We start from the raw sequence: 18475 nt of genomic DNA on the forward strand, positions 1-18475 counted from the left end.
AAAAAAAAAAAAAAAAAAAAATGACTTGGGATACTTAACCACATCACAGTAGTAGCACACTGTAAACCCCAAAGCTAACTCTGCCCTTTGTCCCTCATGCTAAAAAAATAAGTGATGATATGCAGTTCACTATCCACAGGACGTATATTCTAATTTTCATTTATTTCCAGTGAGTACACTTCAGGAAGAAATGGATGCTCAGAGTTGAGTTGATCAGGTTTTTGATGAGGGTTTTTGATAAGTGAAGTTTTCCAGTGGAGGGAATTTCTTCAGTTTATAATGCTCAAACTTTGACAAATAAAGAAAAAAAAATGAAGTCATATAGTTGACAAACGTTAAGGGATTAAAACAGTGCCTGCAAATAGATTAATAAATGAAACACTACAACAAAAATAAACAAAACAGGGCCAGTGAGATAACTCAGCAGACTAAGCACCTGCTTAGGCAAGCGCAGGGAATGGGATTTGATCCCCAGCACCACATAACACGCCCGGCCAGCCCTGCGGGCTCGCTGAGCCAGCCACCAAGACTGGGCATGGTGGCACACACCTGGGATTCCAGCACTGGGGAAGCTGAAACAGGAGAATCACTACAAGTCCGAGCTGCATAGTGAGACCCTATACCAAATACATAAAAAATAAATAAAAGAACAAAACATAATAACACATGGGCCAGGGATATAGCTCAGTGGCATAAGTGCCTGCCTGGCAAGCACCAAGTCCCAAGTTCAATCCCCAGTACCAAAAAATAAAATAAAATAAAAACATAATAGTACGCAATATGCAGGTGCATGTCACATGCACAAGCTAAACACAAAAGAATGGATACTGTATGTTTCACTACTACAAAGTTCAAAACAGGTAACACTAGTCTGTGGTATCACTAAGTCAAAACTGACTGTCATTGCAGAAGGGACAGTGGTCCTGTTTTCTCATGCCTTGAGTACTGGTTACCCAAGACATTCAAGAGATTCATCACTAATGAGTTATGCATAGTTTTTACATAAATATTAAACTTAAGTGAAGCTGTATGTTAAAAGGTTATCCCCTGGTCAAGTATATAGGCATGTCAGCTGTATTTGAAAAAAACTTGTCTTGTTTTACTTTTTTCCTCTTTCCAGTTGTGGGGGAGTAAATCCATGGACTTGGCATTGAACTATATCCTTTGCCCTTTCTTATATTTTTTTACTTTCAGATAGGAGCTTGCTAAGTCTTAAATTACCCAGGCTGAGCTGGAACTTGCAGTCACCTGCCTCAGCCTCGCAGAGTGCTGGGATTACAGGTTTATGTCACCACACCTAGCCAACAAACCTGTCTCTTATTTTTTAAAAGGTATCAGGTGATGGAGTATTTGCCCATACTGTATGTGCAAGCCCTTATGTTCAATCCCTAATAACACAAAAACAAAACAAAAGGATATCTACAATCATTAAAATTACCTATTTAGGTGGGCATTGTGTTACACTCCTATCATCCCAACACTTGGGAGGCTGAGGCAGGAGGATTGCCATGAGTTTGAGCCCAGCCTGGGCTACATAATGAGTTCAAGGCCAGCCTGAACTACATGATAGAGCTGGGCATGGTGGTGCACACCTGTAATCCCACCTCTTAGCAGGCTGAGGCAAATGGATCACAGTGAGTTCAAGGCCTACCTGGACTATGTGAGTTTAAGACAAGCCTGACTACACAGCAAGACCCCATCTCAAAAATTAATTAACCTCATGTTAAGCTTGCCACTGATGGTGTGATACTTAGCATGATCACTACAGTTAATTAGATGTTTCACATAAAAGCTCAGAGTCAACCTGTAACAGTTACAGCAGACCAAAATTAGCAAAAAGCATACCCATACCAATAAAATAACTTTTCTTTCTCAGCACACTATTTCTACATACCTGTCTGATTAAAAATGAAGATTTTCAGCGTCTCCAGTGTTCGATCAGTATGATTAAATCTAGCCATTGGCTTAGCTCCTTGAAATAACAAAATGTTAGGAACAGCTACAGTACCAAACCTGGTAGAAAGGCTGTAAAGAAAGAAGTCAGTTAGAAAACCTGAGTTAACTACAGACTTTCTCATGTGATTACTGTATCAGAATGGATAGAGGGGCTGGTGAGATGGCTCAGTGGTCTAAAGCACCTACTTAGAACAAGCTAAGCACAGGGACCACGGTTCAATCCCCAGCACCACATGCCAGCCGGCCCCGCCCCCTGGTGGGCTGAGCTGGCCACACACACACAAAATAAATAAATAAATAAATAAAAATTAAAAGAATGGATAGAAACACATGAGAAGGGGCCCGGGAGATGGCTCAGTGGAATAAGTGCTTCTCTGGCAAGCACAAGGGTCTGAGTTCAATCCCCGGTTCTGCCACCAAAAAAAAAAAAAAAAGAAAAAGAAAAACACATGAGAAGCAGTCAGCTGCATATGACTTAAGGAAGTTTCTGATATTTAACTTCAGAATTAATTTCTTCCTGACCTCTTTCCTGATGGGTCAGGGTTGGAGTACTTCTCTTCTGCAATTTGAATTGCTTTCTATTAGCAGATGGATCTACCCATGACCCAGTTATTCCACTAAATACTCAACTTTCAAAACAGGTCAGACCAGAAAATTCTAATTCATGGAAAAAGCACACTGTGTCAATTTACCTGACAGAACAAATTTCAAAATCTTCAGAATGCTCACCCTACCTCAAAAAAAAGATAAACATATAATAAGCATTTAGCTTGGTAAATTAGTGCAAGGGAATATATGATCTAACAAATGTACCAGTAAGTTCACAATTAGGGTAGGAAGACTTGAACATACTCTGACCTATGGAGGGCTTTTTCATGTGCGTGTAATACAGACCAGTCCAAGTTTTCACCTCAGTACAGCCACTGAACCAGCTGTGACCTTTGGGCATGTTATTTAACCTGCGTAAGCCTCGGGTTTTCCCACAGTAAAACAGTAATATTGGATAATTAGGAGTTTTTTCTTTTGTGTTTCTTTGGGTTTTTTTTCGGAACCAGGAATTGAACTCAGGCCCTGGTGCTTGCCAGGGAAGCACTTATTCCACTGAGCCATCTCCCTGGCCCTGAGTTTTTTCTTTTGTAAACATGCTGCACCTCGATATTAACCTATCAGACACATGTCCCAGCCCCTGTAATAAGAACAAGTGTCCTAGTCTCCTTAAGTAAGGCACCATACCAGGCTCTCCATAGAAATGAAGGAAAGACAAACCAGAGCCCATGCTGAAACCTGGGAGTGGGAAGGAACATGACTGCCAGACCCAAGATCAAAGATCAGCTATGCATGGGGCAGAGGAGGGCCCAGACAAGGCTGGTCAATACTTAGGTATTTCCCTGAAATCCATATGAGAATTACTAACTTGTTGGGAAATGTCTTTCTTCCTAACAGCTTCAGGTAAGCATTGGCTATTATATTCCCATACTGGAAAAAAAATAAGTGGAGTGCAAATTCATCATAGTTCACTCAACTTCAGTTTACCACCAACTTGACTATCTTCCCAGCATTCTAGGTTGATTCTCCCCATGAGAAGCTGTGATTCAATCAGCTGGGGAGCATTTTAAAAGAGCTAAGAAACCATTGGCAAACATGACCATAGCACTTAGGAGAATGTAGAAAATTAAGGGGCTCCCAGGTCGTGACATGACCAGCTCCCTCATGAGCTTGCCTTTCCCTGGCTTCCATCCCATGTCAGAGCTCCTGCCCGCCTTCTCTCCTTATCTTTTAACCTGTTGTGACTTCCATATAACTGCAGCCACCGGCCAAAAGGATAACACATAAACACCCCACCAAGATACCTGCTGTGCTGAGATGCATCAAGAGCCAAAAAATGAAGAGCTGGAAATGCCCGTGGCAGTGAATTAAAATGAGGGGCCAAACTGGCAGAAAATCGGCACCAGGGGGTGTAGAACAGGACCAACGTACAGTCACTGCCATTTGGGTTTAGAAAATCCATAAGGTCCTGTGGTAAAAGAAATGGAGTGTTAGCTGGATGTGGTGGTCTGTGCCTATAATCCCAGTGCTCCGAAGGCTGAGGCAGGAGGAAGTTGTTAGTAAATGTACATGCATATGTTTCTGGAAGAACACCCAAGGAAAAGGAAACCCCACTGCACCAGGGAGAGGAACAAACTGCAAGTGAGGCAGGTAAAGCCAAACTAAAGCCCTCTCAGACTTTTTTTTTTCCTTTCTTTTCTAGACAAGGTCTTGCTATGTAGTCTAGATTGGCCTTGAACTCACTATGTAGCCAAGGGTGGCCTCTAATTCAGTGATCGTCTTGCCTCAACCTCCTGAGTGCTGGGATTACAGACATATACCACCAAGCCCAGCAAGACTGTAGGGGCCAGGGCCAAGGAGATAGCTCAGTAGAATAAGCACTTGCCTGGCAAGCACAGGGTCCTGAGTTCAATCCCTGGTTCCGGGGGCGTTAAAAAAAAGACTGTAGGAGATGGTGGCTCTCAATTGATTAATTTTATCCTAGCAAAAGAAGCTCTAGTTTAGCCTTTAATCCACCTTAGAAATTAAGAGGTATTAAGGCCGAGTCAACACTACGTGATCCTGCCTGAGATGCCTCACTCCTTCACTCCATCCCCACACTTGTTAAGATGTAACTCCTTCACTCTTTCCCTACCCTTGTTAAGATGCTGTAAACATAGACAAGAGGAAAATAGAACTAATTACAAAGAAGAAGCCCATGATTTCTTGAGTCATTCCATCATGGTTGCCATGGAAATCAAGAAAGTATTTAAGCAGAGACAAAACAAAAAATGAGGCTGGACATTGTTTCTGATCTATAAGGATTGGGGAAGCGTGTTCAGATGCCAGACATTTAAGATTTGTAACATGGGAAGGAGCCAGTGTGCTAGGTTTATTAATAAAGCTCTGTTTCTTTCTAATCTTCAGTCTGACATGGAAATAATCTCACCGCTTCAAGACCTTTTCAGGGCCAGGGAGATAGCTCAGTGGAATAAGTGCTTGCCTGGCAAGCGCAAGGCCCTGAGTTCGATCTCTGGTACCAAAAAAAAAAAAAAAAAAAAAAAAAAAAAAAAAACCTTTTCAGATTTTAACCATAGAATACATAAATCAGAAAAGTACTGCCAAAAGAAAAGGTATAAACCGTCAAACCTTTTAGAGCTTTCAAGGATAAACAGCCAGCTACAGCATGCATGACATAGGTTTCCCACCACTGTGGTAGGCTTTCCTAATTCTGCGGAGCTATTTTACTATGTTTAAATTGCACCAATTCAAATACTAAGTACCCATATGGTATAGTCCACTGCATCTTTGAACTGTACATCTCAAAACCTTAAAAGTGTCCCAAAGAATCATGTATTGGAGCCTTGACTTTTAGCCTATGGCACGAATGGGAAGTGGTGGAAACTTTGGGAGGTGTAGCCTAGTAGCAGGACTCAAGATACCAGGCCTTACAGGGGATTGTGGAACCCAGTCTCATTACTTCCTGGCCTTCATGAGGTGGGGTCTTCCTCTGCTCTGCATTCCACCCTTAATGTGCTCTCTTACCACAGACCCAAAAGCAACAGTGCCAGCCAGTAGTGAATTCAATCCTTCAAAACTGTGACCCAAAATAAACCTTCCCCTTTTTAAGGTGATTATCTTGAGCATTTTGTTGCAGTAATAACTAACACACCAAACAATCTCAAATGGCATTTAAAGCACTAGGATCTCAGACCGAAGCTTGCACCTCAGCAGACCTAAGTTTGTACCAGTCATCTGGGTCAGTATATATGGCCCACCCTGTGGCACACACCTGTAATCCCAGCACCCTGTAGGCCAGGGCAGGAGGATCACTTCCAAGTTCAAGGCTAATCTGGGCTACACAGTGAGTTTACAACTAGCATTAACTACACAGCAAGATAAGTGTCTCAAAAAAAAAAAAACAAAAACAAAAAGTAACAAAATATGTATATAAGGGCCAAGGATACAGCTCAGTGGCACAATGCCTGCCTAGCAAACGCAAAGTTCTGAGTTCAATTTCTGGCACTAAAAACAAAGCAACATATATAGCCAAGTGTGGTGGCACACACTTGTAATGCCAGTACTCAGGAACCTGAGGCATGAGGATTTCTATGTGTTCAAAGCCAGGCTGAACTACATAGCAGGACCCTATACATTAGAGAGAAACTCTATGAATATAAACAATGTAGTAAGGCTTTTGCTTTTTGCAATGCCCCCCATTTGCAAGAAAGAGCTCATACTGGAAAAACCCTATGAATGCAAACAATATGGAACAGAATTCATTTTTTCTGTTGCTTCAAATACATGAAAGAACTCACACTATATAGAAATCCTATGAATGTAGGCAATGTGGTAAGACCTATGCTTACTCCAGAGACCTCTGAAGGCATGAAAGAACTCACATCGAAAGAAACCTTATGATAAAGAGCAGAATAGAAGATAAATAGGAAGTGGGGAAGTCTTTTCCAACTGGATGAGGGAACAAGACAGAGGGACAGGAGGAAGGGGAAGGAAAAGAGATGGAAAAAATAATTGAGTGGGACAGTGATGGAAATAAAACTTTTGCAAGTGAAAAGGGGTCTAAGAATTGGAAGGTGTTTCTCAATAAAATTATAGAAAAAAAAAGAGTTGGAAGGAGCAGGCTGGGAGGGAAGCAATAGGGGATGAGAGCTAAAGGAATTAAGATATGTGCATGTACTGACTGTGCATAATAAATGTAAAATATATATATATATATATATATATATATATATATATATATCCAAATGTTGCTACCAGTTATTTGCTCAAACTATCCCAGTCATGTATGTGACATAGGAACAGGGTTGAGCACAGTGTCTACCAGGCACTCAGGAGGGGACCTTAGCCAAGCTGACCCCTGCCCTGCAGGAGCTCTGTGCACTCAACATCAGAGCTCTCTCTAAGCTAAGCATCATAGCTCTCAGGCCCTGAGATTGACTTCTCTCATAAACAGGCTGGCCTCATCCTGTTCTTTTGGGTTTTCAAACATTTTACAGAAATTATCATTCATTATTCCAGAAATCCCTCAAATCATTTATGAAACATATGGAAAAGTATGGCTGGGTGGTTTCAGTCCTCAGCCCAGCACAAACACTAGACACACATCTTTACTGGGAGAAGAAATTTTCCATTAATATAACATGTTCTCCACATAATGCTAAATTACCATGTTCTGGTTCAGTCCAGTTCAATTGTTGTTTTGGGGAGTTTTAATTATTTATTTATTTATTTATTTATTTATTTTTTAGTCAATTCTGTTTTGAAACAGGGTCTTGCTTTGTTTCCCAAATTGGTCTTAAAATCTTAGGCTCAAGAATGCTCCTGCCTCAACACAGAACAGGGCTACAATCCCAGGCACCATATGCTGGGCACACCAGTCCTGCCCCCCAGGCACTGAGCAGGCCACTAGGACCGCACATGGTGGTGCATGCCTGTAATCCCAGTGCTAGGGAGGCTGAAAACAAGAGGATCACTACAAGTCTGAGCTGCGTAGGAAGATCCTGTACCAAATACATTAAAAAAAAAAAACTTCTAGAGTAGCTGAGACTCTAGGTGTGAGCCACTGCATCCAGCTATAACTCACAATTTTTTCCAAAATTGGAGGTAGAACCCCAGACCTTTATACTAGGCTATCTTCCTGGCCCTTTTCTAATTTGGGGGCTTTTTTTGGTTTTCTTTTTGTTTTTTGAGACAAGAGTCTTGCTCTATAGTCTAGGCTAGCCTTGAACTCGCTGTGAGCCCACACACTGGCCTCCATCTCTCAGCGATCCTCTTGCCTCAGCTTCCTGAGCGCTGGGATTACATGCACCATGCCCCAACCAATTCAGATATTTTTATGTTGCATTTGTAGTAAGTACTTCCTTTGAAAGATGTCAGGCATGGAAGAGGAGGTAGGAGAATCACCAGTGCAAGCCAAGCCCAGCCTAGGCAGTTTGGGGACTCAGGAAGACCTTGTCTCAAAAATTCAAAGGACTGCGGATGTAGTTTAGTGTGGAGGCCCTGGGTTCAATCCAGGATTGAGGAATGTGGATGAGTTGGAGGAACAGGAAGAGGAGGAGGGAAAAGCAGGAAGAGGAAGAAGAGGCAAACGAATTGTTTCGTTTTCTTGTCTTATCTCTGAATCAAAATGAGGCTTGGTGGTGGTTACCAATTATGACCAGTTCCTGGTCACCTAAAAAGTGTGACTGACACTAGTTATATTTCTTTTCCTACAAATATCACCGAGAGCAAAGTCACTTTTCATTCAAGCAGCTATTCAGTGGTACCCCCGCTTAGACTATGATAAGATGATCTTCCATCTGAACGCTGACAGAGTATTAAATCGTAGGGTTAATATGCTGAAATGGAGAAAACTACTGGATCATTTCTGCTCACCTGGGACATATTTAAAATTTTCAGAGTGAAGTTTTCCAATCCCGTCACATTCCTCTCCTCACAGTTCACCTTTGGGGACTTCAGGCTCTCAGTGTTGTTGGAATCCTCGGCCGGGGTCGGGTAGGCGGCTTCCGCCTCCGCTTCTGCCTCTGCTTCTGGCTCGGGGTCATCATCCTCCTCTCGATCAGGGAAGGTCGGCCCCGCACCGGCCCGGGAGAGGACGCTCTCGCGGACACTGCACTCCGCGTCCTCCTCCCCTGCAGCGGCACACGTGCCGCCACTTGGCTCCGAGCTCCGTTTGTCTTTGGCTTCCCCAGGAATCACAGACAGCACCACCACGGGGTCCCCGGGGGCGCGCAGCCCCAGCGCGGCGCCAGCCTCTCCGGCTGTCCTCTCCTGGCGGCTGCGGCTGCTGGGCTCCCATGGTGTCGGCTCCTCATCCAGGTGCCTGGCGCCCTCCTGGGGAGGCGGAACGGGCTGCTTCTCGGACCACGAGTGACCACAGCCCTCTGCAACTGAGACATTCCAGCATGGTCAGTCGTGTGTGACTTGAAAGCGTATGAACCCCAGGGTCAGAGTTCTTAAGGATGGGCGCGGTGACCCACACCTGTAATCGGAACTGGGAGGCTGAGGCCAGAGCACTGCAAGCTGAAGCTCAGCCTGGGTAATGTAAGAGATTTAGCCACACCCTGTCTCAAAATAAAAATGTTTTAACAAAATAATGTAGCTCAGTGTGAAGGCCTAGGGTTCAATCCTCAGGACTAACAAAAAGAGAAATCGTGTCCCATGGAGATGCTACCAGTTCTATTAAACTGTCTGAGAGCCACCCACTGTTCTTCAGGTCATGAAGGTCACAAGGGATACAAGATAAATGGTGCCAAGTAAATAAACGGACAATTACATGGCTTTTTCCCAAACCTCCTGCTTGCCATGCAGATTATAACTAAAAATAATTCAGTGCTGACATCCAATTAGGAAAATAAAATACAAAAACACTTCAATATTTTCATTTGTTTGATGAGAACCAGAAAATAAGAACAGTTATATCCAAGATCTATTAAAGCAAAGCATCTGTGTATGCATTATGACAGCTCTGTGAGCTACAGACAAGGAGTATCAAGTCCACTTACTAGATGACCAAGCACAGGCAAGACAAGCTCAACCAGTACTCTATCTGACAACACATAGCTGGTAAACAGCAGAGTCAGTGTAAGGAAGCAGCTATGGCTGGAACTTCAAAATGAGCCTTACCGTACCCACCATGATTCCTTGGAGGTGCTAGGCTAGCTGGATTCTGACAGCTAACTGGATGCTGCCTCCTGCCCACCACCCATGGGCTGCTGCCCCGGGGAGTGCTAAGAAATTGACCCAGCACAGCAGCCACAGCAGTAGGAGAAAGGAGAGGAAGATTTTCCTCCCACTTTGGAGCCATAAGTTGGGTCCTGGGCAAATGTTCATGTAAGTGAAAAGTCCTTGGCAGTCTTGTATGCCAAGTTAACAACTATCAACCTCTGCAGTGTGACTCCCTACACTATAACCCTCCTCAGCTCAACACCAGCTGCCAGCCTCTGCCAGGATCAACGAATGAGGCTAACTGCCTCAAGAAAAGCTCGCCATGTGGGTGCGGAGTTGTCAACTGTGTTACATGTCTCCAGCATGTAAATGAAAAATAGTTATAAAGAAATAGTCGCCAACTTTTCCAAGGTTTGTGAAAACTATAAATCCACAGATCCAAGAAGCTAAACTACACTACAGCATATGATAAATTGCTCAAACCAGTAACAAAATCTTAAAGGCAGCCAGAAAATAAACATACCTTAATTACAGAGAAAGAAAGATAAGGATGATATCAAATTTTTCATTGGAAATAATACAAACAAGAGCAGCATCTTTCTAAAATAATGAAAGAGGGCTGGAGAGATGGCTCAGTGGTCTAAAGCACCTACTTGGAACAAGCTTGGCAAAGCACAGGGACCACGGTTCGAACCCCCAGCACCATATGCCAGCCAGCCCCGCCCACAGGTGGGCTGAACTGGCCACACACACAATAAATAAAATGTAAAAATAAATAAATAAAAATTTTAAAAAAAATAATGAAAGAAAAAACCCACATAAATCTAGAATTTTATACCCAGCAACTATGTCTTCTAAAAAACATGAAATTGGGCATAGTAAGAGATGCCTATCATACCAGCATTCTGGGATGTTAAGGCAGATCCCATTTTTTTAGGTCATTGTGGGCAATTTAGTGGCTAAGTGAGAACCTGTCTAAAAAATAAAAAAGAGCTAAGAATATCAGTGTGATGGTCCTGGATTCAATCCCAAGTACCACCCTACACACATATACAATGAAAAAATACTTAAGACATACAAAAGCTGAAAAAGTTCACCACCCACATGTCAAAAATCTTCCCTATCCTCTCCCCTCCTCTACCTGACAACCCCCCATCTTGTCTTCCTCTTTGTCTTCTTCTTCATGGATGTTAGGTACTCTACACAGTAGCACTCTACTACTGAGCTACATCCCCAGACTGACAAAAATCTTAAAGGTTAACTCCTTCAAGCAGAAGACAAACAACATCAGACGGAAATAGGGATCCATATAAAGAAATAAAGAGTATGAGAAACATAACTACCTGGATAAACATACACATTTCTTTCCAAAAGTGTTTTTGTAAGGAGATAATTTGAATAAGGTAGTTGCTATAGGCAAACAAGAAGCTAAGGGGGGCTGGGGAGATGGCTCAGTAGAACAAGCGCTTCCCTGGTAAGCACAAGGGCCTAAATTCAATCCCCGGTTCCACACACACACAAAAAAAAAGAAGCTAAGGGATGCTGGGCATAGCAGCATGAGGTTGTAGTCCCAGCACTTAGGAGGCTGAGGCAGGAGGACTATTGCAAGTTTGTGACTAGCCTGGGCTACAAAGTGAGCTCAAGGCCAGCCTGAACTACACAGCAAGACTGTCTCAAAAAGATGAAGATGAAGATGAAGATGAAGACGAAGAAGATGAAGACGAAGAAGTGGTAGTAGTAGTAGTAGTAGTAGTAGTAGTAGTAGTAGTAGTAGTAGTTAAGGAAGGTTTCAATTTAGGTTTTAGGACCTAGGAACAATTTGAGGGCCTACAAAGCTGATAGGGAGGCAGCTGGGGCTTGGGCAGCAGAGTGAGCTGGTGAGTCAAGCACTGCTCTGACAATACAGAGAAGGGGCTGTGTGGCTGGGCAAGGAGCTCTGGCAACTTAGTGAGACATGGATTACATTGGCAATCTTTCTATACCCTCTGGTTGATGAGCATGCACTGCTTGCATAATTGGCCCAAAAGACAAACACGCTGGCTATGTTATTTACAAGACAGAGTAGGAGAAGAATCCAGAGGAGAGCTAAGAATCTAGGAATCAAAGAAGAGTGCCAGGTTCTGGGCCCAATCTTACCCAAACAACACAGGCTCTGTTGTGATCTATCCTTGCTAACCTAAGGGATGCTCTAGGTCCCATAAATAAATGTAGAATGCCTCTCTCTCTCTCTCTCTCTCTCTCTCTCTCTCTCTCTCTCACACACACACACACACACACACACACACACACACGTAAAACACTGAAAGACTTAAAACTCAAATGTCCATTATCTGATAAATGGATAAAGGGGATGTGGTTCTTTTATAAATGGAGTACTACTCAACCATAAAGGATAATCTTGAGATATTTCTAGATAAATGTATGTACTCAAAAACATAGTCTTAAGTGACATAAATCAGACACACATGTCTAAATACATAGTTTCTCTGATGTGAGAAACCAAAAGTATAAATAAGGACCACAATGTTTAATAAGTGAAATAAAAAGCAAATGTTCAAATAGAAAAAGAAAGTAGGGAGGGTAGAGGGGGAAGGGATGGAAGGAAAAAGAAAAAAGAGGGGCTGGTGAGATAGCTCAGCAATCTAAAGCACCTGCTTAGGCAAGCTTAGGCAAAGTACAGGGACTGCAGTTCAATCCCTGGCACCACATGCTGCACCGGCCCCACACCCAGGGCAGGCTGAACCTGCCACAAAAAAAAAAAAAAAAGGGAAAGAGAAAAATATGAAATATGGAAATAAAGCTTTTATAAATGGGAAGAGGGGTTGAAAGGAGGATAGGGGAATGGGAAAAAAAAAGGAATAAAGACATCACGTATAGCCACAAATTCCCTACGATGAAAGTGATCACTGGGCTGGGGAGATGGCTCAGTGGAGTAAGTGCTTCCCTGGTAAGCGTAAGGGCCTGAGTTCAATCCCCTGTTCCTCCAAAAAAAAAAGTGATCACTATGTATACTTAAAATGTACCAATAAAACTTAATTTTAAAAATCAGGGAACATGGGGCTGGGGAGATGGCTCAGTAGAATAAGCACCTTCCTGGCAAGTGCAAGGGCCTGAGTTCAATTCCCAGTTCTGGAAAAAAAAAAAAAAAAAATCAGGGAACAATTTAGAATCTGATTGCCTTTGATTACCCTCAGATAAATGCTCCCTGCAGAAAGCAAAAAACAGTCTCAATACAGTATACAAAGCTTATAGAACTGGTATGTTAAATTCCGGAACACCAGTGCTGTGTCTCCCCTCCCTGGTAAAGATATTTATGTATATAGTACAGACTGGGAACAACAGCATTCTTATTCCTTCAGATATTAATGTCTTCATTTAGGTATTAGGAAGGAAAGAAACAATAAATTATTCTAAACTAAAAAAATTACATACTACATGAGCCAAGCATAAAGAGAAAACTGTTGCATCACTAGCTGCAAGTGAGTTGTCTGAAAAACAAGAATGGGCTGGGGAGATAGCTCAGCAGTCTAAGCACCTGCCTGGCAAGCTCAAGGACTTGGTTCAATCCCCAGTACCACATGCCATGCCAGCTCCGGAACACCAGGCAAGACCAGGCATGGTGATGCACACCTGCAATCCCATCACTGGGGAGGCTGAGACAGGAGGCTCACTATGAGTCTGCGCTGCGTAGCAAGACTCTGTATCACATAAATAAATAATTTTTTAAAAAATTAATTTAAAGAAAAGCAAGAACGTGGCACTCTGCTTGCTCTCCCAGGAGTGGCAGCCCAGGTCAGTTAGCGCCTTCCTAATGCACTCGTCCAGCTCCAGGCTTTTCACAATGGCCTCTGTGGCAGGGAAGCCAACTGGGGAAGTTCCAAAATCAAAGGTTGGAGGGTTTGCAATCTAACTTCCCACAGGCAACACAGTACTGTCTGTGCTTATCTAGTGAGTGGGGAAAAATACTAAAATGCGGATATTTCAAGGTTACTATGAAGTGAAACAAGAAAAGATATGCATGGTCCCTAGCACACGGTAAGCACTCCTGCAGTGATGATGGCTGTAGTCAGGGGGAAAGTGGGCATTTACAATTCAAAGAGTGGGAAAGTCACTGTAACTAAGTTCTATTAATTCCCGATAATTCCATTCAGAATCCATCGACCTCCTCACAACTCCAGCCCCCACCAGAGCTATCTGTACAATTACTGTACCCCTGAAGCGGTTTCCCTGGTCAGCCCTCTGTCCACCTCCAAACCCTCTCATCATAGCAATCCAAGTAGAACTGAAAGCTAAGAGGTAAATCTCACACCTCTTCATGGCTAAAACCATTTCAAAGACTCCCCTTGCCCTGTGTGAATCGGTACTTGTGTCATGCGTGCCAGGCCTCCATCTGTCCTCTCTGGTCCCCGATCACCTAGTTTCCTCCACCTGCCTCACAGCCCTCCTGAGGGCTATTTCTTTGTGGAGTGGTGCGCCGTTGTAGAGGGGTGCTCTTCAACCCCTCTTTTTTTGTCTAATCCAATTAATCCTGCAGAGCTCACCTCTGTAAGGACATCTTCCCTGACCCTCAGCCCAGTATGGACTCAGTGATGCTCTGGGACTCTCCTTGTGTCTTCCACTCTTGTAATTTACCTACTTACAGCCATTTAATGCCCGCCTTGGCACCAGACAGTAGAACGAACCTGGTGCTTTGGCTCATCGCTATACCCCCAGTGCCTAGCACGTGCAGCGTGTGATGGATGCTCAGTAAGAATTTGGTAGCTGACTGTCTAACAAAGGTGCACAGGGGTCCTGAAGCCAGTTCACTCCCATTCGTAGGCACCTGGGCAGTGCCGCCTCTGCCGGCCACTAATCTGACAGTGGTAACCTCTGCAGGGGGAAAGGCTTTGGATTATCAGGCATTCTGGGGAAGAACCAGCTGGTAAAGTTTCCTCTATCCTTATGCCCCCGCCTGGTCTGGCCATGACATGATCACCCACGTGCAGGACCAGGATGAACGTGACCCTCACTGTAAGGCGGGCTCACACTGGCACAATAAATAAAGCAGTGCCTGGAGTCAGCATGGTTCTGCTGGGGAACACTACATTTCACTTGGCAAACTGAGCACTTAGTAAGGAGCCACCAGTGTATAGGCTGTGTAAGGAGAAACTCCAAGGCCAACAACAACAGGGGAGCCCATTTACCACACAGAGACCTCTCAGATCCAGCAACAGAAGTCACAAGACCTTGAAACAGCAAGTGCAGCACAGACAGCAGACTTCCAGCACTGCTCTCCTGGGGGTGGGGGGCAGTCTATGACAATACCTGAGGGAGGGAGCTCAAAGAATCAACACCCCGGCCTTACTCTTCTCATGACTCCACACATGTCTTTCTCCCTATAGGCTATTAAGTGCAGCAAGTTCAAGGCCAGCCTGAACTACATAGAGAAACCTGGTCTCAAAACAAAACAAAGGCCTGTGAGATAGCTCAGTGGTCTAAAGTGCCTGCTTAGGCAAGCTTAGGCAGGCACAGGAGACCAAGGTTCAATCTCCAGCACCTCATGCCATGCCAACCCCACCCTCAGGGTGGGCTGAGTGGGTCAAAAAAAACACAAAAAACAAAAGCAAAACATACACTAGAAAAAGACAGGACGGGCCAAATAGCTCAGCAGATTAAAGCACCTGCAAGCAGGCGCAGGGGCCAGGGGTTCCATCCCCAGGCCTGCCATGCTAGGCCTGCCATGCCGGCCCTGCCCCCAGGGCTCGCTGAGGTGGCAAACGAGGCTGGGCGTGGTGATGCACACCTGTAATTCCAGCACTTGAGAGGCTATAAGCAGGAGAATCACTATGAGTCTAATCTAGTAGTGAGACCCTGAACACCCTATAGATCCTTCCCTAAAATACAGGGAAAAAAAGAGAAAGATAGCCTCTACCAAGTGGTGCTAGGAAAACCTGCTATACCTATGCAGCAGATTGACTCTAGACCCATATCTCTCACCAAAATGCAATTACAAGGCTGTTATAAAAATGAAATGAGTAAAGATATGTATAGCCAATATGAAAGCAGAATGGGGGCTGGTGAGATGGCTCAGTGGTCTAAAGCACCTACTTAGAACAAGCTTAGCAAAGCACAGGGACCACGGTTCAATCCCCCAGCACCACATGCCAGCCAGCCCTGCCCCCTGGTGGGCTGAGCTGGCCACACACACACACACACACACACACACACAAAAAAATTAAAAAAAAAAAAAAAAAGAAAGCAGAAACAATCTGCTAGACGATAAAATAGGTAAAATTCTTCAAGGTATAGGTATATGTTTTTTGTTTTTGCTTTTTGTTTGTTTGGTTTTGGGGGGGTTGTTTGTTTTTGTTTGTTTGTTTGTTTCTGAGACAAGATCTCACTGTATAGTTCAGGCTGGCCTTGAACTCACTTTGGCCCAGGGTGGTCTCAAACTCACAAGGATCCTCCTGCCTCAGCCTCCCCAGTACTGGGATTACAGGTGTGCACCACCACACCCGGCTTCATAACTTCAGTCTTGATGCAATGTTATGTATATGAATAGTATAGGTAAATATTTAGTAACTTGGGACTGAACCTTAATTTACATTTTGTGACTCTTTTCTTTCTAAATCTAGAGTTTCTGATTAATTCAGGATCCAATGCTGGGATTATGGGTGTGAGTGCTACACCCACGGAGAGCCTCAATGCAGGTCAAGGAAGGCAGAGACTTTTTCTCTGCTGCCGTTGCTGCTACTGTTCCTCCCTTTCTGCTCTTGCTGTCCCCCTAACCCGAGCCACCCCACCCCCTGCTGCCATGAACTGCTGCCTTCTGCCATGTGCCACTCTTCCCTGGAGCCAGCCAAGTATGGACTGAAACCTCCACAAATAAACCTTTCCTTCCTTAATTTGGATGTTGGGTATTTTTGTCCCAGAAACAAGAGAACAGTAACCAGACATAAACCAGTAAGAGAATTAGACCCCTGCCCAAGATAAAACATCAATCAAAAACAGGGCTAGCAAAATGAATAGATATTCTCAGAGGAATCGCAAGTACCTAATAAAGGCATGAAGTTCCATGTCACTGGCCATTAAGAGAAATTCAAATTAAAACAACACTGGGATTCCATTTTACCCCAAAAAGAATGATTATCATCAAGAAATAAAATAGGGCCAGGGAGATGGCTCAGTGGAATAAGCGCTTCCCTGGCAAGCACAAGGGCCTGAGTTCAATCCCCGGTTCCGCAAAAAAAAAAATAAAATAAAATAACAGGCCAGGGGGCGTGGTGGCGCACACCTATAATCCCAGCACTTGGGAAGCTGAGGCATGAGGATCTCTGTGAGCTTAAGGTCACCTTGGACTACATAGTGAGTTCAAGGTCATCTTGAATTGCGTAGTGAAATCTGCTTTTTTGTGTGTGAAATTGGGGATTAAACTCAGGTCCTTGAGTTCAATAAGCACTAGGCAAGCACTTATTCTTCTGAGCTATCTCCCCAGCCCCTGAAATCCGCTCTTAAATAGACAAAAGAGTCAAACAACAAATGTTAACAATATTGTAGAAAAAAATGAACCGTTCTACATTGCTGGGGGCAATTTTTATTTTTTATTTATTTTTTTAAATTTTGTCTTTTAGAGACAGGGTTTCAACAATGCAGCTCAGGCTGGCCTTAAACTCACTTTGAAGGCCAAGATGGCCTCGAGCTCACAGTGATCTTCTTGCCTCGGCCTCCCAAAAGCTAGGATTATAGACATGGGCTACCACACCTGGCCTGTTGGTGGGAATATCAACTAGTACACACACTATGGAAATCAGTACAGAGAGTCCTCAAAAACTAAAATTAGAAGGGGCCGGGGAGATGGCTCAGTGAAGTAAGTGCTTCCCTGGCAAGCGCAAGGGCCTGAGTTCAATCCCCGGTTCCACCAAAAAAAAAAAAAAACTAAAATTAGAAATTCCATCTGATTCAGTTATTTCCTGCCTAGGTATCTTCCTCAAAGAGTTCAAGACATCATATTGCAGCGACACCTGCATACTTACCACAGCACAATCCACACAAACTAAATCCTGAAAGTGGCGTATATGGATACCAACAGATGAATGGATAAAGAAAATAGGGTACCTACACACAGTGGCATACTACTGTGCCATAACAAATGGTAAAATTGAGTCATTTGTAGGAAAATGGAGGCACTTGGAGACCATAATATCAAGTGAAATAAATCAGACACAAAAATCAAATACTGCATGGTTTCTTTTATATGAGAAACCCAAAATATAAAGAACAAAATAAAAGATAATTAAAAACAGGGAGGTGATCTTTTTTGCAATGGGAAGGAGATCAAAAGATGCAGGGAGAATGGAGGGGAAAAGGTGCTACATGCATAGACTGACTCCCTGTGGTGAATGTCATCCTTATACACTGCAAATATGTACTAATACAAATTTTAAATTTAATTTTTAAAATGTAGTAAAGCCGAGGGTGGTGGCACATCCCTGTAATCCCAGCACTTGGGAAGCTGAGGCAGCATTGACGTAAGTTTGAGACCAGCCTGGGCTACACAATGAGACCTTGTCTCAAAAAAAAAAAAAGGTTAAAAAAAGTGAAAATAGATGTTCACTTTAAGGTCAGGCAGGCTTAGGCTTGCATCATGGCTGCTAAACTTCTGGCTGTACAGCCATGGCAAAGGACTTACTGGTTCCGAGTCTAAGCTTATTCATCTATAAAATGGGAATAATAGGGCTGGTGAGATGGCTCAGTGGTCTAAAGCACCTACTTGGAACAAGCTTGGGAAAACACAGGGACCACGGTTCAATCCCCCAGCACCACATGC

General features: G+C 43.6%; 1 protein-coding gene across 2 annotated transcripts in view; it reads right to left on the minus strand.

The window, feature by feature from the left end:
- Txndc15 (thioredoxin domain containing 15) overlaps positions 1–18475 on the minus strand; it is a 34080-nt gene that overhangs the window by 2558 nt on the left and 13047 nt on the right. Inside the window, exons 2-4 of one of the 2 annotated variants that reach the window (XM_023716565.1) lie at positions 8377–8885; positions 3807–3970; positions 1895–2025 (exon numbers count right to left, since the gene is read on the minus strand). In XM_023716565.1, the coding sequence (XP_023572333.1) occupies positions 1895–2025; positions 3807–3970; positions 8377–8885 (804 nt within the window). Of the gene's footprint in view, positions 1–1894; positions 2026–3806; positions 3971–8376; positions 8892–18475 lie in introns of both variants that reach the window. The other variant, XM_023716564.1, reaches the window with a different exon arrangement.

The sequence above is a fragment of the Octodon degus genome, unplaced genomic scaffold (genome assembly GCF_000260255.1).
Source record: "Octodon degus isolate 3935 unplaced genomic scaffold, OctDeg1.0 scaffold00048, whole genome shotgun sequence".
NCBI lineage: Eukaryota > Metazoa > Chordata > Mammalia > Rodentia > Octodontidae > Octodon > Octodon degus.